General features: G+C 46.1%; 16 protein-coding genes across 16 annotated transcripts; 11 read left to right on the forward strand and 5 right to left on the reverse strand.

Annotated features, from left to right (window-relative positions):
- Window positions 1-640: 640 nt before the first annotated feature.
- LSM04_009319 (Hexapeptide repeat) lies at window positions 641-2216 on the forward strand (the record flags this gene model as incomplete). The annotated part of the gene is made up of 2 exons (XM_067338229.1): window positions 641-1473; window positions 1634-2216. The coding sequence occupies 2 exons, from the start codon at window positions 641-643 to the stop codon at window positions 2214-2216; spliced, it is 1416 nt and encodes a 471-aa protein (XP_067188266.1).
- A 511-nt stretch (window positions 2217-2727) lies between these two features.
- Window positions 2728-3015, forward strand: LSM04_000349 (uncharacterized protein; the record flags this gene model as incomplete). Its single annotated transcript, XM_067338230.1, has 1 exon — window positions 2728-3015. The coding sequence occupies one exon, from the start codon at window positions 2728-2730 to the stop codon at window positions 3013-3015; it is 288 nt and encodes a 95-aa protein (XP_067188164.1).
- Window positions 3016-5721: 2706 nt separating this feature from the next.
- LSM04_001169 (uncharacterized protein) lies at window positions 5722-6539 on the reverse strand (the record flags this gene model as incomplete). The annotated part of the gene is made up of 2 exons (XM_067338231.1): window positions 5722-5929; window positions 6088-6539. 2 exons carry the CDS (start codon window positions 6537-6539, stop codon window positions 5722-5724), a joined length of 660 nt encoding a protein of 219 aa, XP_067188177.1.
- A 3606-nt stretch (window positions 6540-10145) lies between these two features.
- LSM04_001392 (uncharacterized protein) lies at window positions 10146-10412 on the forward strand (the record flags this gene model as incomplete). Its single annotated transcript, XM_067338232.1, has 1 exon — window positions 10146-10412. One exon carries the CDS (start codon window positions 10146-10148, stop codon window positions 10410-10412), a length of 267 nt encoding a protein of 88 aa, XP_067188179.1.
- A 33-nt stretch (window positions 10413-10445) lies between these two features.
- On the reverse strand, window positions 10446-11429 carry LSM04_006812 (uncharacterized protein; the record flags this gene model as incomplete). The annotated part of the gene is made up of 2 exons (XM_067338233.1): window positions 10446-10781; window positions 11292-11429. The coding sequence occupies 2 exons, from the start codon at window positions 11427-11429 to the stop codon at window positions 10446-10448; spliced, it is 474 nt and encodes a 157-aa protein (XP_067188228.1).
- Window positions 11430-11745: 316 nt separating this feature from the next.
- LSM04_008203 (uncharacterized protein) lies at window positions 11746-12618 on the forward strand (the record flags this gene model as incomplete). Its single annotated transcript, XM_067338234.1, has 2 exons — window positions 11746-11906; window positions 12444-12618. The coding sequence occupies 2 exons, from the start codon at window positions 11746-11748 to the stop codon at window positions 12616-12618; spliced, it is 336 nt and encodes a 111-aa protein (XP_067188249.1).
- Window positions 12619-12934: 316 nt separating this feature from the next.
- Window positions 12935-13833, reverse strand: LSM04_008347 (uncharacterized protein; the record flags this gene model as incomplete). The annotated part of the gene is made up of 2 exons (XM_067338235.1): window positions 12935-13287; window positions 13761-13833. The coding sequence occupies 2 exons, from the start codon at window positions 13831-13833 to the stop codon at window positions 12935-12937; spliced, it is 426 nt and encodes a 141-aa protein (XP_067188253.1).
- Window positions 13834-15072: 1239 nt separating this feature from the next.
- LSM04_002754 (Endonuclease/exonuclease/phosphatase) lies at window positions 15073-15636 on the forward strand (the record flags this gene model as incomplete). Its single annotated transcript, XM_067338236.1, has 1 exon — window positions 15073-15636. One exon carries the CDS (start codon window positions 15073-15075, stop codon window positions 15634-15636), a length of 564 nt encoding a protein of 187 aa, XP_067188187.1.
- Window positions 15637-15652: 16 nt separating this feature from the next.
- On the forward strand, window positions 15653-16591 carry LSM04_001031 (uncharacterized protein; the record flags this gene model as incomplete). The annotated part of the gene is made up of 2 exons (XM_067338238.1): window positions 15653-15951; window positions 16138-16591. 2 exons carry the CDS (start codon window positions 15653-15655, stop codon window positions 16589-16591), a joined length of 753 nt encoding a protein of 250 aa, XP_067188174.1.
- A 273-nt stretch (window positions 16592-16864) lies between these two features.
- LSM04_001995 (uncharacterized protein) lies at window positions 16865-17537 on the forward strand (the record flags this gene model as incomplete). Its single annotated transcript, XM_067338239.1, has 2 exons — window positions 16865-17241; window positions 17309-17537. The coding sequence occupies 2 exons, from the start codon at window positions 16865-16867 to the stop codon at window positions 17535-17537; spliced, it is 606 nt and encodes a 201-aa protein (XP_067188181.1).
- Window positions 17538-17609: 72 nt separating this feature from the next.
- LSM04_000393 (uncharacterized protein) lies at window positions 17610-18185 on the forward strand (the record flags this gene model as incomplete). Its single annotated transcript, XM_067338240.1, has 1 exon — window positions 17610-18185. One exon carries the CDS (start codon window positions 17610-17612, stop codon window positions 18183-18185), a length of 576 nt encoding a protein of 191 aa, XP_067188166.1.
- A 38-nt stretch (window positions 18186-18223) lies between these two features.
- On the forward strand, window positions 18224-18730 carry LSM04_009252 (uncharacterized protein; the record flags this gene model as incomplete). The annotated part of the gene is made up of 1 exon (XM_067338241.1): window positions 18224-18730. One exon carries the CDS (start codon window positions 18224-18226, stop codon window positions 18728-18730), a length of 507 nt encoding a protein of 168 aa, XP_067188265.1.
- A 1561-nt stretch (window positions 18731-20291) lies between these two features.
- LSM04_008288 (uncharacterized protein) lies at window positions 20292-20498 on the reverse strand (the record flags this gene model as incomplete). Its single annotated transcript, XM_067338242.1, has 1 exon — window positions 20292-20498. The coding sequence occupies one exon, from the start codon at window positions 20496-20498 to the stop codon at window positions 20292-20294; it is 207 nt and encodes a 68-aa protein (XP_067188250.1).
- Window positions 20499-22959: 2461 nt separating this feature from the next.
- LSM04_006438 (uncharacterized protein) lies at window positions 22960-23211 on the forward strand (the record flags this gene model as incomplete). Its single annotated transcript, XM_067338243.1, has 1 exon — window positions 22960-23211. One exon carries the CDS (start codon window positions 22960-22962, stop codon window positions 23209-23211), a length of 252 nt encoding a protein of 83 aa, XP_067188222.1.
- A 1404-nt stretch (window positions 23212-24615) lies between these two features.
- On the forward strand, window positions 24616-24891 carry LSM04_006927 (uncharacterized protein; the record flags this gene model as incomplete). Its single annotated transcript, XM_067338244.1, has 1 exon — window positions 24616-24891. One exon carries the CDS (start codon window positions 24616-24618, stop codon window positions 24889-24891), a length of 276 nt encoding a protein of 91 aa, XP_067188229.1.
- A 1476-nt stretch (window positions 24892-26367) lies between these two features.
- Window positions 26368-27432, reverse strand: LSM04_008155 (Glycerol-3-phosphate dehydrogenase; the record flags this gene model as incomplete). The annotated part of the gene is made up of 1 exon (XM_067338245.1): window positions 26368-27432. One exon carries the CDS (start codon window positions 27430-27432, stop codon window positions 26368-26370), a length of 1065 nt encoding a protein of 354 aa, XP_067188248.1.
- Window positions 27433-27900: the final 468 nt, after the last annotated feature.

The raw sequence follows: 27900 nt of genomic DNA on the forward strand, positions 1-27900 counted from the left end.
GGGGGTCTGACATATCCCCACCCCGACCCTCCCCCAGGGGACCCCCTCGGGCCGGAGCCCGCCCTTCCCCCACCCGCCCGCCAGCCCACCCCGCGGGAGCCAGAGCGCGACGCGCGGTGCCGCAGAGGAAAGCGGAAACGCGCGCAGCACACAAAGAAACACAAATGACTACGGCCAAAACCGGTGGACGCCCCCGGCACTCAAAAAAAATACGGCGGCGGGGCCCCGACCCCACCACACGGACGAGTCCGGGGCGGCCCAGTCCACCCCCGGCACCGCGCAACCCCACCCGGGCGTAGCAACACAACAACACAGAAGCTATGAACGCACAAAACATGAATCACAACCAATAAAACAGCAAATTAGCACAGGGGCAACTGTTGTAGAGGCCGCCCGCTTCGGCCGCAGAACCGCCACCCAACCAAAGTCATGACAGGCGGCGGCGGCGACGCCACCGGGCCGGCACAACCCAAAACACCGGAACAACCCGCCACCTGCAACAGCTAGCTTGTATGCAAAAATGTGCCCCGACACCACCGAAAAGAGACCCGATAGCGCACAGCAGCGGCAAACGCACGGCACTCGCCAAAGCGGAAATTCCCCCGGAGCGCGGGCCCGGCCAAAGAGGGAAGGTGTCCTTATGGGGGAAAGTGTTCTTGTGGGGGAAGGTGTTCTTATGGGGGAAAGTGTTCTTGTGGGGGAAGGTGTTCTTATGGGGGAAAGTGTTCTTATTGGGGAAGGTGTTCTTATGGGGGAAGGTGTTCTTGTGGGGGAAGGTGTTCTTATGGGGAAGGTGTTCTTGTGGGGAAAGTGTCCTTATGGGGGAAGGTGTTCTTTGTGGGGAAGGTGTCCTTATGGGGGAAGGTGTTCTTGTGGGGGAAGGTGTCCTTATGGGGGAAGGTGTTCTTATGGGGGAAGGTGTCCTTATGGGGGAAGGTGTTCTTGTGGGGAAAGGTGTTCTTGTGGGGGAAAGTGTCCTTATGGGGAAGGTGTTCTTATGGGGGAAGGTGTTCTTATGGGGGAAGGTGTTCTTGTGGGGGAAAGTGTCCTTATGGGGGAAGGTGTTCTTGTGGGGGAAGGTGTTCTTATGGGGAAGGTGTTCTTATGGGGGAAGGTGTTCTTATGGGGGAAGGTGTTCTTATGGGGGAAAGTGTTCTTATGGGGGAAGGTGTTCTTGTGGGGGAAGGTGTTCTTATGGGGGAAGGTGTTCTTGGGGGGAAGGTGTTCTTATGGGGGAAGGTGTTCTTGTGGGGAAGGTGTTCTTATGGGGGAAAGTGTTCTTGTGGGGGAAGGTGTTCTTATGGGGGAAGGTGTTCTTGTGGGGGAAAGTGTCCTTATGGGGGGAAGGTGTTCTTATGGGGGAAGGTGTTCTTATGGGGAAGGTGTTCTTATGGGGGAAAGTGTTCTTATGGGGGAAGGTGTTCTTATGGGGGAAGGTGTTCTTGTGGGGAAGGTGTTCTTATGGGGGAAGGTGTTCTTGTGGGGGAAGGTGTTCTTATGGGGGGAAGTGTTCTTGTGGGGGAAGGTGTTCTTGTGGGGGAAAGTGTCCTTATGGGGGAAGGTGTTCTTGTGGGGGAAGGTGTTCTTATGGGGGAAGGTGTTCTTGTGGGGGAAAGTGTCCTTATGGGGGAAGGGTTCTTATGGGGGAAGGTGTTCTTGTGGGGGAAGGTGTTCTTATGGGGGAAGGTGTTCTTGTGGGGGAAGGTGTTCTTATGGGGGAAGGTGTTCTTGTGGGGAAGGTGTTCTTGTGGGGAAAGTGTCCTTATGGGGGAAAGTGTTCTTGTGGGGGAAGGTGTTCTTGTGGGGGAAGGGTTCTTATGGGGGAAGGTGTTCTTGTGGGGGAAAGTGTTCTTATGGGGGAAGGTGTTCTTGTGGGGGAAAGTGTCCTTATGGGGAAAGTCTCCCTATGGGGGAAGGTGTTCTTATGGGGAAAGTCTCCCTATGGGGGAAGGTGTTCTTATGGGGGAAGGTGTTCTTATGGGGGAAGTGTTCTTATGGGGGAAAGTGTTCTTATGGGGGAAGGTGTTCTTGTGGGGGAAGGTGTTCTTATGGGGGAAGGTGTTCTTGTGGGGGAAGGTGTTCTTGTGGGGGAAGGTGTTCTTGTGGGGGAAGGTGTTCTTATGGGGGAAGGTGTTCTTATGGGGGAAGGTGTTCTTATGGGGAAAGTCTCCTTATGGGGGAAGGTGTCCTTATGGGGGAAGGTGCTCGTGTGGTAATTGCCGTTTTCTGTGCGTGGCAGTCCTCGTTGAAAGGCGGTTCTCTTCTTTAGGGGGTTCCCCTTGCATGCCGCGCACCCCATCGCCAGTGTTCAGCTACAATCCTGGAGGGACGTGGGGCGTGCGTTGCATGTTCAAGACGAGGTTTTCTCGGATGCCCTTGACCCACGGTTGTGTGTCTGCTGCCCACGGCTCGGGCGCAATGACGCGAGACGGATGCCGGGAATGTAAGGGAAGGAAGGGGTTGCGCCATCGCCCTCCTTCCAAGACGGCGGTGGGGTCACATCTTCTCCCGTCGCCGCCCCGTCTTTTCCGCTAAGACGCCAGCGATGTCGAGGCCACAGTTTCGTCTGCTTCATCACCGTCGCGGGGAAAAAAGTAAAGGGCGAAACCCGACAACGAGCCCCACGACGAGCGGCTCGCGCCTCGTGCAGACTGGTTGCCGGGTTTCATCCTTTCCCCTCTCCTTCTCACCTCCTTTCTATCTCTCTCAAGTTCAAAGTCCCTGAGCATGATATTTCAGGCCTCAAGGTTCAGCGCCTCGGGACGTAAAGTGCCCCTCGAGCCCCGCCGAAGCGAAGCATGCCGCTCATGCCAGCCCATGCATGTTCTCTCGTTTGGAGAGGGACGCAAAAAGTGGTTGTGTTTTTGTGTTGGCGTGTTGCTGTGTGACGTGCATGTTTGGAGTGCATGCCGCGCCGCAACTGTCGTCGGACAGGAATTTCGACCAGGCCAACGCGATTGCGTTTGGAGTGCGATCCCGTTCAAGATGAGCCTCCAGGCGTGCTTGTATATATAGGTGCCCCACGCTGCCGTGAGCCTTCGCGTTTGGAATGCCCTTCCCCCGAATGCAAGAGTTGAACGCTGAGCGTGAGCCACGCAAAACAGGACGGGATGCGAGTTTGCGTGGAGGAGAGGAAAGAAAGGAGTCACGGTGTGTGAGGGGAAGAAGTGTGGCATTTCAGTCCCGTGCCTGTGTTGGGTGGCTTGGCGCAAAGAGGTCCGAGAATCACGTTGTGGTCAATGCAAATGTCTCGATGGTTCACATCACATTCCCAAAAACACACAGTGATAGAGAGAAAGAGAAAGTGGCGGGGAGGCACGGCACACCAACCATAACAGCCGCACACGTTAACTGCAGCCCAATCAACAACAACAGAAAAAAACAAGGAGAAGTGCAAACACACCACAGAGTCAGAGCAGAATCAAACCACAAACATGGCTCCATGCTCTCTTCGCCCAGCCCCTCACCATCACTTCGCCAGATTGCAACTCACAACAGAGGGAATCCCAACAGTGCACTCATGTGCGGCCCCAATCACACAACAACGCAAAGGAACCGCACCTTCACTCCAGCCCCTCAAACACGCGGCAGGAGATATCGCCACACCGACAGTTAGCGCACCGCAAACACATCAGCGTCCAGCAGAAACACACCAACCACCGAGAATCCGCAGCGGCGCGGTCCAGCAACACAGAGTTTCCATCTCACCCACATGCCCATGCCAGAGAGGCACTAAGGCATACACTAAAACCCTACACTGAGTCACACACCTGCAGAGAGGAACAGAAAACACAAGAGCAACGGAAAAAAGAAAAACAGGATATCAGCGGCACACAATAACACACCAATCACAGCTGACACTCCCAATTAGAGCCGCATTCACCCACACCAATCAAACCATTGCATCAATACGCACCCCAAAAAGAAAAAAACAGACCCATTACGTGAGGCCGAAGCGGATCAGTCTCAGTCCCTCCCCGCAGGCTGCAGTCACTCAAGCAAGCCACACACCACACTACACCACAAGGGCAGAGAAATATACTCGCGGTCATGCCGTGAGTGACACCACCAACAGAGAGAGAAGGCGAGAACGAAGAAATGTGTTTTCATTACGTGGGCGGTGCGAGGAGAAACCCCAACACACACACAAGGACACACATAGGAAGGGCACACTCAAACACCCACAACCCACCAATATTTTCACCAAAATAAAAATGTAAAGAAAAGAGAGTGACTGCGTGAGGCAGACACAATAATAGAGCAAAAATGAAAAAAAACCAAAAGAAATTCATGACTTAATGTGGCTGCGATGCCTGAAGACAGTCACATCCACTTTATGGTTCATAACGAGTATTTATTATATGGTAAAAGTATAGTGACCAAGTATTCACTGTTTGCATAGCCTGCAGCTTGCAATTAGCAATAAAAAAGAGATTATCACACAAAACCCAACACACACAAGGTGCATGGGGAAACGCAAAAGAGACACACAGTGCCAATTAATTATGAAAAGAAAACACACACAAAAAGAAAGAAGGGAAGAGTGTATAAAAGAATTGGTCTGCAGAGGACTGCGTGTCTGTACTGATGCACGGTGCGGGAAAACACAAAGCACCACGCCTATTGGTTGGCTTGAGGAGCACACCACCATATTGCAGCAGAACAGACACGCACACACAGCACCACAGAAGGGGAAAACAAAACAATGAAAACAAACAAAATGAAAAGAAAGCCGTGATCATCATGCGAACATGTTCAGGAGACAAGAACACAATTCCCTGCAGTTGGTGTGTGTGCCTTTCGTACAGGGCGAGCAATGGGAATGATGCACACACATGATGACAGTCCACACACACACAAAGAGAAGAAAGGTTATTACTGTGCGCGTGTTTGTGTGTCTTGAACCGCCTGCCATTCTTCACATTTCAGTCACAGCAATTAAAACACATTGGGGATTCTATCCCATTCCCATGGGTAAAAGCAAAAGTTAGTAACATTACGGAACACACACACACAGTGAACGGCGGCAACGCAGAACCCAGATAATGCGAACAAAGAAAAAGAACACTCCATCACAAAAAAGATGGTTTGTCGTCTGTTGAGCGCCATAGGGAATGCAATAGATGTATCCATTTACAAACAAGCAAACAAGAGATTTATCGTACTGGAAAAGAAGAAACATTTCAAGATCCATTAAAAAGAAAAGTGACCCTACAATGCATCCATGTCCAGTCAAACAAAGGTTAACACTGTGCAGCTGTGTGTCATGGAAACACCAATCAGCACACAAGAGTGCAACCCAACACACACAGCAGAACAAGAAGCAACAAGGGACTGTGCGACAATGCAGGACTGCTGCTGCCGTCCTTTTCTTTCTTCTTCTCCAGCTCTTCCTTGGCTTGCTTTATTTCCGCTTCTTCCTCTTTAGCTTTTTTTCCCGCCTCTTCTGCCGCAACCCTTTTTTTTTCTTCCTCATCCCTTCTTTCCTTTTCTTCTGCGGCTCTTCTTGCTTTTTCTGCTTCCGCTGCTTTTCTCGCCGTGTCTTCTTCGGCCCTTTTCTTTTCTTCTTCCGCCTTCCTCTTTTCCTCTTCTGACGCCTTCCTTCGCGCTTCTTCTTCAATTCTTTTCTTTTCTTCCTCTTTTCTTTTTGCTTGTTCCTCTGCTTCCATTCTCGGCCGTTCTTTTTCAGCCGCCTCCTTTGCCAGCCTCTCCTCTTCCTCCCTATTTGCCGTTGCTATTCGTTGGGCAGCCTTCTTCCACGAAGCATTCAATTTCCCCATTACGACAGTGTTGCTTTCTACCTTTCCTATTGCCCTCTCCACCTTCGCTGTTTGTGCTGCCACTTCCCCGCAACTCTCCGGACATTCTTTCTTGCTTATGTTTTTGAGCCGTCCGATCACTTTTTCGGCCTTTCTTACATTTTCGGCAGCTTCATTTGCATAGGACTGTCCCCATTTATTGGCGACAGAGAGTTTTCCGATTACCGTGGTGACTCTTTTGTGTTTCTCTTTGCTTTTGTTTAGTAGTCTTACTCTCGCTTCTGTCCTGAGACTCACTCCTGCATCATCAATCACACTGAAATAATACCTTAGACCCTCTTCCTTCACACCTTCTGCCTCGTGTTTCATATTTCCAAGAATGTTGAAACATGCCAGAGTTATAAACGCTCTATTGTTGAGCGATGTCTTCGATTCGTTGATTGCATCCTGGATTTTCGTTATCTTTGCTTCAACTTCTGACTGCTGCTGCCCACAACTTGTTCGACACTCGCCAACACCCACCTCTTTAGCCGTTTCGGCGGCCTCCTTGACACGTTCAGAACTATTACCGCATTTATACACTGCATCGAGCCATTCAGAATAACAACCCTCACCCTCCGCAAGCAACTTGTCCGCCAAGACTATCCATTCGTTCAGTTTTTTTTCCGCAACTTCGACATCTTTTTTTGTCGGGTACTCCTCCGCCTTTACCGGCCTCACACCCAAACAGCACTGCAGAAGTAACAACAGGCACACCAGACGGCGCAGTTGGACGAACATCCTTGTTATTCAATTTCACTGTGGGTTGCTTGGGTCTGTGGTAACAAGGAAGAAGAGAAAAAGAGTAAGAGACGCACAGCTAACACACATGGCAGAGAGAAATGGGTGAAGGGCAGCACAAACACAGAGAGAAACAGGACAACAACAATGGGACTGAAGATGCAACCATGGGAAAACATGGAACTCAGCGTAACGAGCACCACTGGGATACCCTGAAGGCAAATAATTGAATGAGGCATCCATTTAGAAATAAATCACACACACACACACACTCGTTTTGCATAAAATACCAAAGAAAAAGGAACACACCAACCCCTCACACAAAAAAACCAACAACAAGCACATCCCACGTCACCCATCCATGCTCCACCAGTAAGAGCATCTCTGGCCGCAATGATGCGGCAACAAGAAAACCACTGCTGCCACCCACACTCAGCATTTACTCCCAACTGCAGGAGAAGCACTGGGAACTGACAGAGTGCCGAATAACAAAACAGACACACGGCAGCAGAGTCCATCAAGGGGCAGAGTAGAGGGGTGCTGCACAACCCGCCTCGCCTCCAACTTCTCCTTCCCGTGACCTCCCAAAAAACAAAAACATACACACATCCCCCACCCCCTCCACAATGTATATGAGGAAGGTACGATCACATATATACCCCTCAGCAACCCATCTTTCTCCAACATCGGCCCCCCATCCCACAGAGTGAACGACACACGGGCAAAGCACAACTCTCTCAAAGCAGCGGTGCCACTCCTGAGACAATTCTTCAGACACAAAAATGGAGGAACACATTCCAAGGGAAAAACCATCAGATGTGCACTGCAACACTGGTTTGTTTTCGCTGCAGAACATGTTGTTGTGCTTCATTAGTTCATCCTTGCTTCTTTCGCGCATGTCCCAAGAAGTAAATTACATCCAGTCCGATTCCCCCAACTCATAGATTCTGCCATGGTGAAGTTCGAACTTTTTATTTATCCCTCGTGTCTTTATGGGTTTTACCCCAACGGTACGGCTATCAGCTTCTCAACGTAGAGCACCAAGGTTACTTTCTATGAAGAGCGGTGTTTGAGAGAAAAATCTCTTCGCTTTGTGGGATCCTCAAGCTCTTGTAATATTTATTTTGTTATTTTTGGGTTTTTATTATTTGAGTTTTGTTATTTTCAAGTTTTGTTTTATTTTAGTTTTATAAACAATCCATGCGAAGTAAAACAGTCTACGAGAGATTCTCTGCTCCCACCATCCTTTCCCAGAGCCCGTCAGCCACTCTCCTTTTGTTATTAATTTTTGTTATTTTTGGTTTTTTATTTAATGATTGGGCCCCAATGATCTCCTCTGTTTTTTGTTGCTTGTTGGGGGTCGCGATAAATGTCTCTGGAGACTAATCCTCTCAGGGATTCCATAATCGAGCTCGTCGCTGGTCTTGGAGGGGTGTAGAGGCCTTACAGGGTGGAGGAAGGAGGCGTAGGGGTCCTGGACCGCGAAGTCTGTGGTATCGCATAGTTCCGCTCCACTGCCAGAAGGAACTGGGCTAACTGTTTAGAAAAGCACAGTTTCTGGAGAGGGATATCTGTTATAGCATACTTTATTCGCAATAGACGAAGGGCGGGGCAACTCAAGAGATGCAGTGCTGTTTCTTCGCAGCCGGTGCGTTGGCTAGTATGCGCGCGAATATGCTGATACCCGTGTTGAGACATGCGGTGTTGTGTGAGGCCTGATTTGCTCATGCATTGTCTGTTGCATGTGGGGCAAATCAGGGTCGCAAGGTATCTTATGTTCTCGCCCTTGCATCGGGAGGATTTGGTTGCCCCTTTGGCAGGCATGCCTTCGCCATGGTGAAAATTTCTGCAGTGAATGGCGAGTGAAGGCGTGCTGGCGTAGGACTTCTTGCACACATACCGCACTGAACCTTGCCGCGGTCCTCACGTTCAGGTGGCGACGAGTCTCGCTGACGTTTCTTATTTCTGGGAAACGTTACCTTTATCTTAATCGGCAATATCGGAGTTCCAGGTGGGTGTTTTTGCTTTTTATGGCACGATAGAGCTCCTATGTTACCGAAATCCCTTAGAAAAATTCACAGCGCAGCGATGCTGGCTGTGGGATTAACTGCGTGCCGGGTGCGTCTTTACTGGGGTCCTCAGGATGGTGTGCTCTAATGTGGGCTTTGAGGCCTGTTTTAGAGCGCGCTATCATTTCACATTTGTCACATGGAAATGCCGATCCCTCTGGTATTGGTTCATCTGCTCTTGGGCGCTTTCTTTCAGCGGGAGGGCATTCTGCGTTGTGCATGCACCTGAGGTGGCGAGTTGATCCGTTTTTCTGGGGGAAGGTTCGGTGACATAAATTGCATGCAAAGGGATGTTTTTTCTCTGCATGCTCTGATTGGCGAGGTAACGTATTTACCGGAGATGTTGGTCTGGGCGGCGGCTCAGGCGGTATGTCCGGCGGAGGTGGTGCATGGGGAAACTTGAGTTTCCAAAGCGCATCGGCCTTCTTAAATCCATGCCTGTTAACCATGTGAAGCGCTGCGGTGTTCCTGCATGAGTATTGTGCTCCGCACTCTGTGCATGCTGCTGGCTCGGATGATTTGCTCATGGGGTGGTGTCTCTGCGTTGCTTGCGGCTTTGGTTGGGCCGAGTCGTTTGCCTCTTGGGGATTGCGCCATCGACAACCAGGGGGATATGGGGTTGGATTTTTCCCAGCAACCACCCATATCGATGCGAGACTCCTGTGCGGAATATTGCAAGTGCTGTTTCTTCTTCTCGTGTTAGTTCTGGGTTGTCTTTGGTGGGGTTCCAGTTCCCTGTGATTTGCCATCTATGAGAAGGACGAGGCGTTTCCTCCCCCTTGAGTATGCGTTTGGCGTAGGCAATAACATCGGGAATCCAGGCACCATTCCTCTGGGTATGCTCCGCAGCTTTTTTGGCCTCAGCGTCACATTTTTCGTTCTTCTCTACTCCGCAATGGCCGAAAATAAATTGCAGTCGAATGCGGGCTTTGCGACGTTGCACTTGGAGGATCAGGTTCCATAGTTTACGGAGCATAGGATCCGTAACAGTTAGGGGAGCAGCCTGGAGCGCTTTCAGTAGGGACAGCGAATCTGAGAATACGGAAACTCTGCAGGGTGTTGGGTTTTCTGCCGGTAATATCGTGAGTAGTTTCCGCAATCCTTCATATAGTGCTATGGTTTCAGCCGCGTAGCTGCAGGCTAGGGGGTCAGCTCCCCTTTGCGTGGTGCTGAGCAGTTCGCCATCCTTGTAAATCATCGCCGCTGCCCGGGATTTGACGCTTTCGCTCAGCAGTAACTTGGTACAAGCGATACTGCTGACAGCACGTCGAAAAGTGCCCCAGGACCTTCTTGGATTCAGTTCTGCCCCAGCACGACGCGGCTGGCCCAAGCGCTGTGCGACGCCGTAGCTGAAGTTCCAGCGAGTTTTGCAGAAGAAAGAGATCGCTGATCCTTGGCTTCCCCCGAAAATACAGAACGCTGGACCTTGGCGCCACGTTGGGGCGGCCGGCGCCAACGAGGGATAGCTTATTTACAGCTTCCGCCCCAAGAACCCCCAGGAAACCTATACATAAGCGGGGGGAAGAGGCATCATCAAATGCAAGAACCGCACGCTCACACCCATGCGCATGCAACCCCAAACGCCGCCCCAACAGGCGATGCTGGTGAAAATGGTCGTCCCTGTTTAACACTTCACCCCAGCGCAACGGGAATTAGAAAATATAACTTTTCTTTGCTTTGCCCCGAACTGGCAAAACCCATGGGCACCGCAGGAATCCTTAACCACTACCCCCTTTTACCGAAAGCCGCGCTTCAAGGGGCCCCCCGCAACGTAGGAAAGGTAGGAAAAGAGATCTTCGTCTAGAAAAGCGGCTTTTTGAAGAAGGCGCCGTCAAAATTAACCATTTTTATCTAATCCGTAGGGAAAGAAAATGATAGCTTGGGAACGCGTCGGTAAAAAAAACTCATGTTGGCGCCCTTCCGCCGCAGAGTCGGGAACCCGCATCGCCGCCCTGACCGCACCCGACGGGAAACACAAGCATTGACCTTTTAAGGTTGTCGATCCGGTTTCTCTTTCCACCGTCGGCAGCCAGCGGTGGAATGGGCAGGATGCTTCCGCCGCCTTTTTTTTTTCCTGTCGGCGTTTTGCCGTTGCGGTGCCGGCGCGGGCCGCTTTTGTCACCGGCAAAGTGGGCCCAAGAACTTCGGAAAGAATTTTGTTTTTGCGGAATGCCTTCCTAAGTATTGCTTTTTGGACAAACCTTGATATATTCTATTGCTCTTTTTTCCGTCCGTTTCTCCGTTTCTCAGGGGGTCTTGCTTTTGGTGGTCGCTTGTCGCCTCGGTGATTTGCCTGTTTTCTTTGCGATCCTTGGCAGATGGGACTTTCTGGATATATATTTGCGTTCGTACTATTTTCTGAAATAGGCGCACCTGCGCAAAATAACAACGCGCCTTCAGAAACGCAACAATAAGAATGAAAAGTTTTTAACGCTTAAAATGTCCCCATTCATTTAAAGAATGTTATTTCCATTCTCTGGCAGCCGGATTGCTCACAAAAACAGTCTTCCCTTTTTTCCTATAAAGATCACTTTCTGTTTGGGGATTCCGTTGGTGATTAGAAAAAAAGATCTGAGACCTTCGAGCGCCCCGATTGTCAACCTATGGCCCCGCAAACCTGCTTTCTATTTGTATCTCGCTCTTTATTTCCCATCTGGGTTATTATTTTCTTTATTTGGGGAACTCGCATAAGCACCCCAATGCGAATTACTGAGGGGAGCAAAGCGGCTCTGTGTTCCAGATGCTGGGTGTGTTGCTGGCAATTTGCATCGGAAATTATCTGGGAAATTGGGGTTCTGTACCGCCAATTTCTTGGCGCCATTCCTTTGCAACGATGAAAAAAAGACCCTGAGCTGAAACGGGGATCTCTGACGCATTGGCGGCTGTTGCTGCTTTGCTGTATCTCGTGGCGTTGGTTTGCCCTTTAATAGCTAAGGGTTGAACCGGGATTTTGCGTCACATTCCCCATCCTCCGGTGTTTCGTATACTTTTTGAGGGGGAAGTTTTTTTTACAATGTTTTTTTCTCACGTAGGGAAATTAAAAGGGAATCACAACTCCCATCCACGAGAGTTTATGGCATTTTAATCCACCCCATATGGGGTAGCAGAAACTCCACCCAAAGCAAAGGCGCAAACAAATGTTGGCATGCGGCCCGTTCCTGCGATCCACAGCACCTGACTTCCCCACGGGGCAGAAGGAAAGTTTCGCCTACTCTATTCTCTTTTGGCTTTGGGCCCTGCCCTGTCCATTTCCGAAACCCAGTGCGGCCGGATGCGGTTTGGCAGGGGTAAATTTCCTGTTTTGAGTTGGTAAAACTTCACCGATCAACGCGCGTTGGGTTCGATAGTTCGCTTTTCACTGTTTAACGCGATTCGGCGCTCCAAGGAATTGGGCGGAGCCTATAGAAAGGGGAGAAGTGCCGGACAGCCGCGCTCTCGCCACCGAATTTTGCGGAATGCGAACCCCTACAAAGGAGGTTTTTGTTGGGTATTGAAAGGTTTGACCAACCGAAAGTCGCAAACCCCACCGAAAGTTATGGATACAGAAATGTATTTATTTCTTTTTTTCGTTTAATTAGGCATTTGGGGAACGCCAACCGGTCACTTTATTAAAGAAATAACTGATATTTTGTACTTACGGCCAAAGAAAAAATAAAACCAACTTCATTTCTTTTTTCTGACTGATAACCCATTTGTGGACCTAGTTAAATATGCTGAACAGCAAATTATGTGCAATAAGAAATAACATTAGCAACCTACAACTGTACAGATAAAAATATTCTTCTGCAGAAGGACCTCAATAAGTTTAGATATTGCCACACCGGCTGTGATACAGTACACCGTCTTCTAAATGGGGATCGTGCCCACAACAACAACAACAACCAAAAACATTCAAGATTACCTTTCGTAAGATCATTGTTTACCAAATTGGTGGTGTCACTGCTGCTGGTTTGCTTTTCTTAGAGGTTTCGGTTATTCTGCAGGGAAATTTGGGACGTCTATGGAGCTAATTACTATTTATCAACGTATTTTTTTTCTACAACCACTTATCGTCGAATATAATGGAATTCGCCCATGATTATCATCAATATAGAATGCTTTGGCAGGGTATATCCTTTTTTCAATGGCTAAACCATAGTTGTTTCACCGGCGGCCTTGTTCTAGTTAATTGGTTTTGATCTTTTCCTTTGCCGGCATTGCTGTATACCAAATCCCTTTGTTATAGCAGTGTTTTCTCGAATACGCCTTCAGGAATTTAATTGATATAAGAGCCCAAATCTTAAATATTTTTCAAATGTCAAAATAAAAAATTGTAAGAATTAATTATCAGCAGACCTTTGATTTATAAATTCCATGATGTCTTACACAATATATTCGGTAGTGCGTTTTAATGACCTTTCTCCGGCAGAAAACTTTACCAGGCGCCACAAAGGGTCGCAGAGAGTGACATTTGCCCACCCATCGCGGCACCAGATTCTTTAACAATATTCCCTCTTGAAAAGATATATCCCCCATGTCATTCTCCAAATCCGCAAAATGCCACGTTGCTATGTTTTCTTTTGCCATCACATTCAAAATCACGATGATGCCTGGCGCGGCTTTATAATTTTCCCCACAAATTCCCGGAACGCCAGCCGCGCGACGCAAAACCCAGCCCTTTGAACAATGCGGGCGCCCCGCTTCAACGCGTCTTCAAACCCTCAGTTTGGCCAAGCGTAGTGGGTCGTTTCTTTGGCGGTGGCGGGCCCATTTGGCAACCAATTCTTTGGCCAGCTTTTCCAAACTTTGGGGGTGTCTGCTGAAAAATTGACCTGATTTTAAGGATGCGAAAACCCCGTATCAAGGGGTGGCTGTGTTATTTGCACTGTCTTCAGAAAATAAATAATGCAGGAAAATGGATTCCCCATCACAACGCTTGCTCCTCGATTTCGTGAATCATGTAAGAAAATTTGCTTTCCATCTTTTTGAACGAGGTCTTGTGAATAGATACCACCCTGTGCATGCGCCGCTTTGCAATTTCAAAGAGAGAAATTGTATTCTTTTATTTTGGTTAAATTTTGCAACTATCAATTCTTTTTTTTCTTTCCGTTTTCCTGCCGATATCTCAGTGCGGCCATGCACAGTTACATATTATGCAGAATGCTTTGGCTACATTTATCTGAAATTTGTTCCAATCCACTGATGCAAAGAATATTCTCGATCCACCAAAGCTTTGCGGAAAACATCAAGAGGCTATGGTAAACCACGCGGGCTTTACAGGGTCACCTAATTCTGTTTTCCAATAGAAATTGTTCGTTATAGCTTATGAAATATATGTAAAAAGGACGCTGCAAACTCAAATAAAGTCACGGTTTCGTCATTTGGCGAACTAGGATGCTTCCAAATACGAACTGAATGCAGCTCAGCCTCATGGCTTTCCTGATCATTTTTTTTTCTTCTTGGACGCAGAGTTTTTTTAATTATTTCTTCTTCGTTTCTTTTTTGTTCTGCAGAGATGGTTTCAAGCCAGCCATCGCAGTAGAGCACTTCCGTTATTCCTGGTTATATCACTCTGTAAAACGAGATCTTTTTTTATAAGGAACTCATTTCCTTGTAGTATTTTATCTTTATTTTCGGTTTATTATTCTTTTGTTTTTTCTTTTATTTTATAGCCTTTCTCACACGAGAGAAAAGAATCTACGAGAAATCTCTACCGAGAGCTTTCTTAACCAGAACCCGTATTCAGGTCTTCTTTTGTATATTTTCCTGACCTTCAAGAACTCCTATTGGTTGTGTTGCTTATTGAAAAACTGTGATAATTAATTTTCACGTCTGATTTTGCCACTTCCTATGCGAACAAGCCCGCTACGGGTGATGAACGGGGTGTAACGTATGACGGCGGGGTGTCCCTAGCTCAGCGGACCGCCTCAATGTGTTGCCAGGGTCCAGCACTCCCTGATAGAGAGGAAGCCAAGCGATTGCCAATCAACCTGCGTTTGGTGGGACGGTAGGGGGCGCTCAGCTTTGCGGGTCGGAGGGGTGTTTGATGGAACCTTATTTTTGCAACCCGCATGGTGCACCTTTTATGGTATACTTTCTGAATGCCATCAGCGCTCATCTGCGCCATCCCGATCGATTATGCAAAATCCAATGCATAGCGTCACACTTTATTGTTAAGTAGTGATATTGGGCAGAATCCTGGCCCCATTTCCGTGCTCCAACTAAATGTTCAATTACTCACGCCGACTAAACTCGCTTCCCTACTGGCAAAGGGTGCGGATGTTCTTGTTCTACAAGAAATATGGAAAACCAAGATGCAACTCTCTTGGTTTTAGTTAAGAATAAATTCACAACACGTAAACTTTCACACTTATACCCATGAACCAAACCTTGAAGCTGTATTTGTAGAAGTTGCGCTTGCAAAAGATACATCGATATATATTGCAAGTGTGTATTTACCCCCACCGGTAGTTGTCACATCTACCATGCGAGGCTTGCTCGCTTCAGTTCCGCCATCCTCTCCTTTCCTGTTATGTGGTGATTTCAATCTTCATTATCATCACTGGGAACCATACATGGAAGAAACGCCATCGGCTGAAGCACAGGAGTTCCTATATCTTACATCAGATGCAAATCTCTCCCTAATTAATACACCGGGAGAGTTTACGTTTGCTCGAGGAGTTGCGGAACGCTCCTTCATAGATCTAGCTTTTCAACGCCTTTTCGACGTGGAAAGCTGGGCTGCAGATGTTACCATCCACAGTGATCACTGCTTGATATCGTATACCTTGAAGACTTCACACCGCGTTGGCATCCCCCAGCTGCACCATCGACACGTCGTCATTTCCATAGATGGGGTAATTGCGGCCGGGCAGCCTTTTCAGCCGAATTCAACTCCCAGCTCACACAATTTGACCGACAAAACATCTCACGCAATATTAAGGATTTCACGAAATGCGTCCAAACCGCGCTGCGGCACCATTTCCCTCGCGGGATATTTAAGGAGGGCCCACCGTTTGGGAGAAAGAGATTGCAAAGGCCGAACATAACGCGAATCTTCTGAAAATGCCTTATCTCAATTTACCGATTTTGGAGAACCTAACGGAGATGGAAGGGGCAACCCGAAGTTGCCTAGAGGCGATAAGCTTCAAGCCCAATCAAAAGTTTCATCACCGACTCAGCAAGCTAAACCCTGGCGAACATCTTTTCTGGAAGCACATATCATCTTGCCAATGGGCCACCCATTCCTCTGCAAAATCTAGTATTTTAAGTGTGGGTAAGAAAAAGCTTAGTACCTCGCGTCAAACGGCGAACGCACTGAATCGCCATTTTCCCCCCACCTCTTCAAGGAATAAACCGCATAGGTTTTCTAGAAGGCGACATGAAAGAGGCCAACAGAGACCCTCTTCTTCTCTCTTTCTTTAGGTTTTTTTCCCACTCTATAGGTACACAGAGTTCTTTTTTCACATCTGATGCTGACTTTATTCCCACTTCATCTTCTTATTCTTCCCCTTTTGATGCCCCTTTTCGCATGACCGAATTGCTTGCAGCGCTACGAGATGCCCCATTGGCAAGGCGCCTGGAACTGATAAAATATCCAGTGAGCCTCCCCACCATTTGTCCAATAATGGTAGAAAATTCGTCTTGAATTGCATAAATCAGAGTTGGCAAACTGGAATTATACCTGCTCAATGTCCCAATGCGACCGTCATCCCGCCATTGAAACCAGGTAAGGCAACGGAAAATCCTGGTGCGTATCGCCCTATCAGCCTTACATCGATATTATGTAAGGTGGCAGAAAAGATGGTTCTTCAGCGATTATTATGGGTTTGGAAACCCCACCCACATCAATATGCATACAGACTTATGCACACCACAGCTAGGCAACGTGCTCATCTATTAGACACTGTTGAGCAAATCGAAGTGAATATTTTGACGTTCGCCTTAATAAACAGCATACCGATGAAACGCAAATACATTACCGACGACATCGTAAAATGCTGATCTCGATTGACTTTAGCCAGGCTTTTGACTCAATCAATCACCTTGTACTCAGTGAACGGCTTTCCCACATTCCCTGGGACAAACTGTAGAAGGTGGCTCGGAAATTTATTGTGTGATAGATTTGCGCGGAGAAGACTCAGAAACGCGAAGAGCAAGAAAAGAACAGCACTACGAGGAGTTCCGCAGGGTTCATTAGCAAGAACATATCTATTCTCCCTCTATGCACGCCCGCTCCTCAACTTGCTCAATGATTCCGCTGACGCATCAGCGGACATGTACACTGACAACTTATCTATAATCATCAAGGGAAAGCCTCGTGAAGATGTTATCCCGAAGGCCAACTTGATCCTCCAGCAACTGCATGAATGGAGCTTCCAGAACGGCCTGCTGGTAGATCCGTTAAAGTGCGAAGCTGCATGGTTTACAATGTCAACGCAAACTGAAGATAATCTTGATCCTGATCACAAATTTCCGCTTCTCTATGCTGGCCATGAAATACATGTATCAACTCTGGGATCTACACATAAACCCAAACTACTGGGTATACCGTTGGATCCGCGGCTGTCCTTCAACAATGCTGCAACCGCCCAAAGTTTTGCCACATCAACTCGTATAGCAAAGTCAAAAAGTGTCGCCAACAAAAACGCTGGGTCTCGACCGCATGACATGCGCACCTTTTGTTATTGGATATGGCTTCTCCAAACTTCTTTATGGTAGCGAGTCCGCGTGGGCGCTGGGCGGCGGTGTGGCAAAAAACGCACTGATGCGGACTCAAGCAAATCTTGCTAGAATTGTAAGCGGTGTACCGTCAACAACGGATCCAGAATCTGCGTTATTGGAAGCCAACATGATGCCCATACGTATTCTTGCATTCCGTGCTCGTTTTGAAATGTGCGAACTTGTACGGGCGTGTCAAAAAGTATGGCACCATCGTCCGCCTCCATAACCCCCTCCGCGTAGGGGTTTTCTTATCTCACCTGCATCACGTAGAGATCTCTACTCCTTAGTAGACTCTCTCATGGAAGAAAATGGTGTAACCCAGCACAGTACACGGGAAGTTCGTTTTTTCAATACAAGCATTCTGCCTTGGTCGGGCCACCTTGCCTCCAATGTAACCTTTGGACTTGAAGTATCGTATAATCGAAATCTTACGGAAGAAGCCGCCATCATTTGTGAAAAACATCAAGCTAGCATGGCCGTCTTACATCTTCACCAACATCGTCGTTGGATTCTCTCTACAGACGGAGGAGTCTCCCATCCACAGTCGGCAGGAGTAGCACTACTTTTTCAATCCTTAACCAGCACAAACCCTATTGAACGTGTTATCATCAATTGCGGTAGCGTTCCTTGCAGCTATAGAACCGAGGCCTCAGCCGTACTGTTTGCCCTAGATAAATTAGTACTAACACGAATCAAGGAGAAAGATAAGACCTTGTTAATTGTTACGGGAAGTCGGTCTCTTCTAGCTTCCCTCAACGAAGGTCCACTGGGTCAAACGGATTATACGGAAGATCAAATCTGGAGTCGACCCATTAAGCTTTTCTTAATGGATAGTCAATACATCTACAATTTTGTTACAGTCATTGTGAAGTAGAAATAAATGAATTAGAAGACTAATATGCAACGGAATGTATGGAAAATGGACAGTACATGGAGCCCACAGTAAAACCGCTATGGGATACAGACCTTGAAGCCCTACTTGTTCGCAAGCTCATGGAAAAGTGGATTGGATTACTACGTACCGAGACCCATAGGTATAGCCTATGCGGAGATAAACCGGCAGACTTGAGCGGGAAAGAGCTGATTACTGGAGACCTTCTCACTAGACCTGAACTAATTCACCTAGCGCGTGCTAGGTGTGGTGGGTCTGAATTCTTTGGACGCCTTTTCTGGAGTGCAAGGGACTGCTTGCCAACGTGCAGAATGTGCAACCGCACACCAGAACAATCTGCGGCGTTATCGTATAAAAATCAATTAACCGACGATACACCAAATCATCAACTGTCACCACCCCAACAATCACCAACGGTAAATAAAGCGACTGTTAATAGAAGGGAGAAGGCATGTCCTTACTGCGGTAAGACTTATAGTGGTTTTTCCAATCTTAAAATTCACTGTAGAAAGCAACGCAGTAATTAGCCTGTCCCTACCGAACGGATTAAATGTGACTTCTGCGATGAAGAATATGAAAATCGACGTAGTGCAGCTCAGCAACGCATACATTGTACCCTAAATCCCGAGGGCCTTCGTTCTCGCAGTAGTGAGCCAAGAAGATCTCACCTTCCTTCCCAACAACCCCTTGCCACGTTAATAAATAAGGGACCGATGGAAACGCTGTATCACATTCTTCATGAATGTTCTGAAGCAAGGAGTATTCTAAACGATTTAAATATATTGGAAGGTCCACAAGCAAAGAAAATTTCGATGTGGCGGTTTCTTCAAAGCAAGAATTTATTGACACTATTGCAAAGGTTATTTGGACTAGTCTTAGGGAAGGGTGGCTACACGTCAAGTGGGATAAAAAAAAATTTTTTTTAGTAAGCTTTCCAAAAAATTTGTAAATTTAAACGACTTTCTATTTTCTTTTCTTTTTGAAAAAGCTTTTGAAATCAAGAATCCGCATATCTTTGAACATGTATTGGGTTTCAAGCAAGGCCTTCCCATTTGTCACAGCCCCAACGCCCTTCGCATGCCTCACAGGCGCTTTCCTACAGCACGTTTTTTTTTTTTGATGCGCGTTGCAGCGTAGAGTTTCCACAGCACCACCAGCATGATCCCAAGGGCTGATCGAAACACAAGAAGTACATATTAATCTGCGTCGCGCGGCGGTTGGGTCAAGCGTATTTAGCGAGTGTTTGTTGCATTGTTGGAACCTCTTAATGCTGCGTTTTGCGCCGCTGCTGGCTGAGAGGATCTCTGGTGGGTCATTGTTTTTTTTATTTCTCACGGTTTAAAAAGGATGTGGCAATTCACAGTTTCCGTTTTTTTTTTTTTTTGCGATTAGAAGCAGGTATGTGGTTTCCTCTTAGGCTCTGCAAGGTGGACTTTCCTGAGGTAGTGAACCTGTTGTTTTATTTTTGTATTAACTTCCTTTTTCGGCGTCGTCAAGCCAACCGGCCAGCTGGAAGCTCAAAAAAAAGAAAGGGAAGACAGCGTTCTACGGGATAAGGATTTTAACCGCATTATACTTGTACAAAAAAAAGAAAAAAAAACCCTTTGCACACACATAGGGGCAAAAATCCAAAATGAGGCCATAGCCTCAGAGATACCTACTCGCAGTGCATGGGCCGGCGGTTCTTGCTGGCGTCATTTCATTTCTGATTTAGAGCGTCTCCTAAAGGGCAGTGGTTGCGATTTGCTCGCTGTGGGTTTCGGTTGGGCGTGCGGCAACCAAAGGATGACACGATTTGACAGGTTTCTCCCCAAACAAGTTTGCAAACCTCCTTTCAAAAATAGTTCTTCCTTGCTCTGGGGGTAGATGGATTTTTTAGCCGTTTCCTGGAAGGAGTTTGGCCGTTCCTTTGTTTATATGTGTAACCGCGTGTGCGTGTTTGTGGGTGTTTTTTCAGTGGGTTGGGAAACTGGAATGTTGCGCAAAAACATTAAGGAATATCGATGGATTTATGCATCTTGTTATGGGTTAAGACAAATGAACTCACGTATCGTACTTATCAGATTTTTTGCTGCTGCAATCGATGGGTTATGGCCGTGTAAAAGCCCCAACTGCAACGGCAGTGGCCTCACTGGGGTCGGCTAGCTTCTTTCCCCCGAAATAGTAGCTATGGGTTTCTTGGCATGCAATGGAATGCCGCGTCATGTTGAATTTGGCTTTACGAAACGCATAAATCCCTTCTTGTTGCCGGGCCCCCGAAAGATTCCCCATGAAAACGCCGGAGGCAAATTGCATTTCTTTCATCTAGTTCTATGAATATATTTCTCCGGCGTCAATTACGGCTGAAACAATGCTCGAGGCGCACGGAGTAGAAAGCGTCCATTTATGGTTCAAAGTCATTTTTATATATGGACTTTTAATGGAATTATGTGGATAAGATTGCCGCCAATTGCGGGTTCTTGAAAAGGCGGCTTCTTTGCCAAATTCAGCAAGTATTATTATTATTATTATTATTATTATTATTATTATTATTATTTTTGGACGCATGATCTTAGGGGATATAAAAGTATCCTGGAGACAAAAATGTGTCACAGGATTCAACCCCACAGCTTCAAGATCTTACTCTTCGGTTTAGAGTGACTTGTTCATTCAACTTCTCTTCATAACATTTTGGGATTTGGAGTTTGCATCACCAACGCCGCTGGTGACAAAAAAAATACCACTTCAATCCATCAAAAAAATGCGCACGTGACGACCGCCTTGCCAAAAGGCACGGGCACTAATTATGAATTTCTCCTGTGATATTAATTTTTTACAAACTACACTACTACTAATGGAGGTTCTACTTTTATAAAAGCGTTTTCAGATCTATACATATGGTATTAGTTAAATGGTTAGCACGGCCATTGGCTGAAGCAAAGCGTCAAATAATGAAGGATTTGTAAAATTAAAGAGTATATCCACGGCGTTACATCGGAGTTTCGCGTTGCAGATAACTCCTTCCAAGGAAAATGGGGTTTTAAATATTTTTGTACGCTCAAATTAGGAAATAATATTTATAGGTGGCTTTTCCTTGCGAAATGGAAGATTTTAGGTCACGCGAATACAGAAAATCAAGGAACCATGTACACCTATTTTAAAGATATCCACCTTGCTCTAATTTTTGCAGAATTTATTTTTACACGACGCATAGGTTAACCTCCGTCCAAGGACTTTGCGGCTCCATCTCTGAAAATCGCCCGTTGTTGATGCATGTTTTTTTTTTTGCTTTCTACTTCTTCACCGTCAGCGGGGTTTGGCTTCGTAACGTCAATGGCATTGGGTGCGTGTTTCGTGGAATCAATATAGCTTAGGCTTGTTTCCTTGCAAGGGTGGGCGGGAAGAAATTTAGCTCGGTCTGTGGGTATGTGTCTGTCTGTCTGTCTGTCTGTCTGTGATTTGCGGTGGGTTGCTTTAGTTGGGAATTCGCCCGAAGGAATCGCCAGCCACCGCTCTCTTTTTTGGGGGGTCACCTCTTACAACCCTACCTTTCTTTGCTGCATTCGGCAGGGTTAGGGAGGGGATGGGCCATATAACTTATCATTTTAATCTGCCCAGTTGGTTGTGATTGGATTTGATCTCCTGGAACGGTCGGGGTTGGGTTTCTGTGGCCATGAAAAAAAATAGGGTTTTAACGCGATCCACGCGGCGCCAAATGCGACGACCTCCCTCCGTTACTGCTTCTCCTCCCGTCCAGTTCCGTTACTTTTTTTTTTAGCGCGAGCCCGCCGGGGAATGTATTTTGCCACCTTTTGCCATTCGCCTGTTCCTGTAAAGCAATTGGATGGCAAAAGCGGTCGGGGAAATGTGGGGCGATAAGCTTTGCACCAAGCAAATCAACACAGGAAAATAAAGGGCCCTTGAGAACTCTCAAAAGGATGGGCGACCTATAAGGGGAAAAGTATGCAAATACAGCGCTGTAAAAGTGCCATTGGCGTTGCGCAAGTTCATCAAATACCCCCGGCCGCTGTGTTTTGGCATTGAAGAGGTTATTGGGAGAAAGGTGGGTAATTTCTATAAGAAATTACTAAACACCAATCCACCTTAGTTAAACCCCACAGAGCCAGCGATAACGCCTGAGGGTGGGAAGGGCCTGGATGTAAATGGCGTGGCCCTCAGTTTCCGCAAGTGTTTTGTTTAAAATTCTAGGGTCCCCATTGGCAATCTCTTTCAGGAAATGCGGCTTTAGAAAAACATAATAACCACACAACAAAAAAAAAGTAGACATTGGGTTTTAATTATCTAAAATTGCAGTGTAATGGGAATAAAATGAGATTGCAGGAAAAGGCCATCCAATCGCAGATCGCCGCGCTGTAGGCGAATCTTTCCCTTGAAAAATATCCCGAAAAATTTACAGTTTTTCTTCAGATTCTCTACAATTTGAAAGGGAATAAAGAACTTGCAGACTATGCAGAAACTCTCGATCTCGATGCTCAACATTTTGCAGCAAGTAATTGCTCACTTCACGTCTTTGTATGGCACTCTACGTTTTTTTGTTGCTGTGTGTGGTAAACTGCGTTTTTTTCTTTTGGATGGTGAAATAACTGCATGATTTGCATATTCGGTTCTGTTTTTTCGCAGTGCTGCCTGGATATTTCCTCCTAAAAATTCCCTCGATATACCATTTATGCTAAATACAGCACAAAAGAAAGAAAACAGAGAATTCAGAAGCTGCAAATTCCAGACTATCTCTTTAATGCCGTAATTGCGCTTCGGTATGCTAAAGAGTTCTTATGCCAAAGGAACTTCCGCTCGGAGAAACATTACCGCAGCGCCCGCAACAAACAAAGGCGCCTTTACACGAGCAGCCCCGGAGGTGATATTAAGCAACGATGGCTTCGATAATGTTTTAAAGATGCTTAGAAGGACAAGAGTTCCTACACATTTTGCCGGAACAAATTCAAACGTTGGTGGCCGCGGTTGTGCGGCGTCGCGTTTGCCCGGGGGCCCCCTAAATGCCCAACTCTAACAGGTTTGTTTTTAATCTTATCCTGCACCTTCTTTGGCGCGGAAAAGCCGTGGGTTACGCCGGCGGCAATCCCAAGAGAAAAGTAGAAAAATGGTTTCCTCTTTTCAGGGGTCTTGTTTTTTTCTTGGTGGCGCGTCTTCTTTGGGTTTGGTTCGCCAGCTCCTCGCGGTAAAAAGTTCTAAAGAAAGCCAACCCGTTTAAAGTAGTTGACTTTTTTTCCAGCCTGAGGCTGGAAAGCCCTGCGGCTGGCCTAAGGGTTTCGGCATCGCCAGGGGCCCTGCGACAAATATTGAATTAAAATGTGGTGGGTGTCTTCTTGGGCCTTTTATTTGGCTAATTTGGTTTCTAAGATATGGGTTTTTTCCTTTAGAGAAGCTTTGGGGGGTCTCCCCGCATTGGGGCGAAGCATTCGTCCCCAAGAAACCCTGTCAAAAAAGTAATTTATGAAGTCACCCCGGGAACTTCCTCATATTTAAGAAGCATCCGGAACTTCTTTGCGAGAAGCGTGGCATCACCTGGCTTGTTTGATAATTTTTTTTCCTGGGAAGGGTGCGCTGGACCGCCGCTATTTCCCACATGGGGGTTTAGAATTTAAAGAAAGTAAAAAAAAATTGAAGTTAAATGAGACTCTCTTTATAAATAATAATAAGCGCAGGAAAGGTTTAAAAGCAGGGATGTGGTTTCCTGCTTTGTTGTCTGCGGCCCCTCAGTTGAAAACGGACGAAAGAGGGATAAGGAATAAAAAAAAAATACAGGAGAAAGCCGAGTAAAATGAAAAAAAAAAAACAATTGCATAAATATGCGTTGCGGGCTATTTTAATCTACATATTTTAATATCGTAACCGTCTGGATTGCTGCAGGCCTTCTTCTGAAGCTAAAACAATGGGACCAATTCAATTTATGCATTCTAGATTCCAGTTCTCTGAACGGGTATGCGCCTGAGTTGGGTCTTGTTGATGCAATCCTATAAAGGAAAAACATCAAGAAAGAAAATACCATTTTATTCAGCACAACTGCCATCCGTATTCGTATGATATCTATTAACAACTCATAAAACAATAAAAGAAAAAAATAAAATAAAAAAGGAAATAATCAAAACTATAATCCATGAAATCAGAACCGATTCTGAACATAAGAAACGGTAATGTTGAAGCCTTCTGCAACTAGACGAACCCCTTTCCCGCACACCTTCAAAAAACCAAGCCCTTTCCCTAACCAAGCAAAAGCAAAAACTTCCCCTCGCCTAATAATCTATCCGCAGGGTTCTTGTGCAGCATGATCGGACGCACGGGAATCCCTAAGGGCAACGGCGGCGCCAACCCAAGACGAGCCAAAAAGAAAAAAAAAACGAACAATTCAACCCCTTTTAAAGGGGCGCTTTGTTGTGGGTCACTATTTGTTTTGATGGCAAAACGTCGGGTTGCACGGTTGCCGGGTTGCAAGAAGGTAATGCGCTCGGCCTGGGCTTCCGCCTGCGAAATTAGGGGCGCGCCGGCTTTGCCAACATCCTCCCGCCATCTTTTACTTTTTTCCCGATTCCAGAAGAAGCAACCAGCCCCGTCTGAGAAGAAGCACGCCGGCAGCAACCCCGGCCGCACCCACCCAAAAGGGATTGGAGAAGCCCAACGCGTTTTTAAGCATTCTGGGCAGCAAAATGGTCCGGAGGCCGGCGGTCGGTAGGAAAAGATTCCGCTTACGAATGGGGTGGGGCATCTGTATCGATTCAAATGGGGTGGCTCTGGCGCGGTCCTTTGGGTAAAAAGCAAGTGCCGCTGGATCCGCTTCTAAAATAAAAAGTGGAAAATAAAAAATTAAATGTTTTCACCTGCACTTTCCACCGGCGGCCGCAGCAAATGATCAAGGCATGCGGTGAAAAGGAAAAACGTGGTTTTTACTACACCCCAAGAATTTTGAGCGATAAAGCAGCATAAACTACCTTAGAAACAAAAAGGAAAAATATACTTGACAAAACCCTCAAATCCCAGTCACCGATTCTCACCTTGCTACTCTGGTTGTATTGGAGGCCGGCCTTTTCACAATAAAGCGCTATTGCTGGCGCATGGCTTTGTGATCCTTTCCGGTGATTTCCGCAACACATCAATTTACTCTCCCGAATGGGTTGTTTCCTAATAAAAATAACGGAACTGACGAAATGGAGGTGCTGAGAAGCCCTTTAAAACCCGCCTCCCCCTCCGGGCGGTGCGAGGGTTGGAAAAGGAGGGTTTTCTTCGAAAAAAACAAACAAACCTGGGGCCATTGTAAGGTTAGGTCGCTCCATAATTTCTTATTTTCTCCAAAAAATGGTCTGCGTCTTTGTTTTGCCCAATAGAAAAAAAAAAAGCTGGAAGAAAAAGAAAAAAAGGAGAAAATTTTTTTCTTTGATCCTTTAGTTTATCATTTCTCCCTATGACATTGAATTCCATCGTGCAGAGAGTAGAAGAAAACTCTTTATTACTATAAACCTTTAACGTTTGGTGCTTATAAAAATGTATAAAAAAAATTGCTGAAAGCGTCTTTCACGCGGCCCACAATCCCACCCCCACGCGAAGGTGAAAGAGGGAGATGTCTTGGACATGCTTTCAAAACTTACGCTTCAAGACAAAGCTCCGTAGAAAGCAAAAACCGCAAAAGAATTATCGCAAATATAACATAAGATAAAATTTTTCCCATAAAAACCTTAAAGCTAGACCATTCTTTTCACAAACTCTCAAGAAAAGAATCTATCGCCTCACTTTTACGCAATGGAAACATAAAATAAGGGAAAAGAAAATGTTTATAATGGTTAACAGGTTTTCCTTCCCCTTCTCCAAATAAGAAAAGGAAAAAAAACAGTAACCCAACAGTGGGACTCGGAAGACCCTTCCGCACTACGGGCGTTTAATATATTTACATAAACAGTGGTGCCGAAAGTCCCTTCAGCCCCACCACTCTCTTTTTTTTTCTCTCTCTCTCTCTCTCTCTCTCTCTACCCGATAGGCTGGGTGAGCTTCCAAAATCCACCCTTTACCATAAGCCATGTGAACGTATTGGAAAAGAAGGTTTTTTTTTACTATTTACATCAGAAATCCATAAGGATAGACTGTTCCCCTTCACACGTTCTCAAGCAACAACAACAAAAAAAAAAACAACAAAAGAAGAAGAAAATATTATTTTTCCCTAGAGTTTGGAGGGTCGTACCAGGGGTGGAAGGCCCTCATCTGATAAAGCGCAGGTATTTAGTTTTTCAAATGTCTCTTGCACATTACTTTTTTCATACAAAACCTTGTACACCGCTTGGGCAATAGGGAGTTTTACGTTACACCTTGCCGCAAGTCGTTCAAGTGGCTCCGCGGTGGCCACTCCCTCTGCCACAGCTTTGCTGGTCCGTTGTATCTCCTCAAGGGAAATGCCTTTACCCAGTTTCATTCCAACGGTAAAATTTCTTGATAGTTCAGAAGAACAAGTAAGAAGAAGATCACCAAGACCAGCGAGTCCGAATACTGCCTCACCTGAACCACCAAGAGCAAGACTTAAATCTCGAATTTCAAGAAGACCTCGTGTTATAAGGGCAGCTCGAGCATTAAGTCCATTACCAAGACCGTTATAAATACCAGATGCAATAGCCAATACGTTTTTAACCGCACTCGCAACTTCACATCCAACTGTATCAGTAGTAGACCAACATCTGAAAGATCCATCTGGAGTAGTTAATATACGTTGTACCTCTTGGGCCTTTGTAATATCTGCATTAGCTGTGCAAACATGAGTAAGAATACCTTTAGCCACTTCAATGGCGAAAGAAGGACCAGCGAGAACGGTAAAAGGGTATTTTGGAAAGAATTCTTGAAGAATTTCTGCAGGAAATCGCAAAGTAGATTTTTCAATACCTTTAGAACAAACAGCAACTGGTATATTACGATCTATGATATGTTTTTGAATAACATCTCTGTTTTTATTAAAAAATGAACGAAGAAATTGAGTAGGAATGGCAACAAGGAGAATGTCACTCCCCTTTACACATCTCTCAGAATTTGCAGTATGAGATATATTTTCTGGCAATTTGACACCTTTTAGAAAAAAAATATTTTCTCGTTCGTTGTCCATTATTTCTGCTTCTTCTGCATTGATATGCCATGCTGAGACGGTATTGGCTTTCTTTGCGATCACACAGGAAAGTGCTGTACCAAATGCACCACTGCCCAATACTGCGGCATGATTAACGTACTTGAGGTTTGATATCATCTTGCGTGTTCTTTTTTTTTTCCCTTCTTCTTCTTCTCCTTGTTTCCTTTTTGATCTTAACGTTTGGTGAATTTTACTTAAAAAACAAAAATAAGAAAATAAAAAAAGAAAGGATATTTAAAAAACTAATCTTGTTATTTCCAACAAATACACTGAAGCAAAGAGAAAAACAAAAACGGTGTACACCACTGGTACGACAACAAATTTAACTATGTCCAGAAGAAGAGGAAGCAGAAGCAGAAGCAAAAATAAAGCGAATTCTGAGGAAAAGTTTTATTTATTTATTTTTTTTTTTAACAACTAAACAACACCCCTAACAAGCTTATTAAATGATGGTCCTGAATTACTACAGAAACACATGCTCAGCAAATTACATCCCGTTTTGCAAGGATTAGGTATTGTTTTTTTTTGTTCTGAAAAATACATGCTACTCTCTGAGTATGTATCTCTGACTATCTCTGTGTTACA

The sequence above is a fragment of the Trypanosoma melophagium genome (assembly GCF_022059095.1).
Source record: "Trypanosoma melophagium isolate St. Kilda chromosome Unknown ctg38segment1, whole genome shotgun sequence".
In the NCBI taxonomy this organism is placed as follows: domain Eukaryota; phylum Euglenozoa; class Kinetoplastea; order Trypanosomatida; family Trypanosomatidae; genus Trypanosoma; species Trypanosoma melophagium.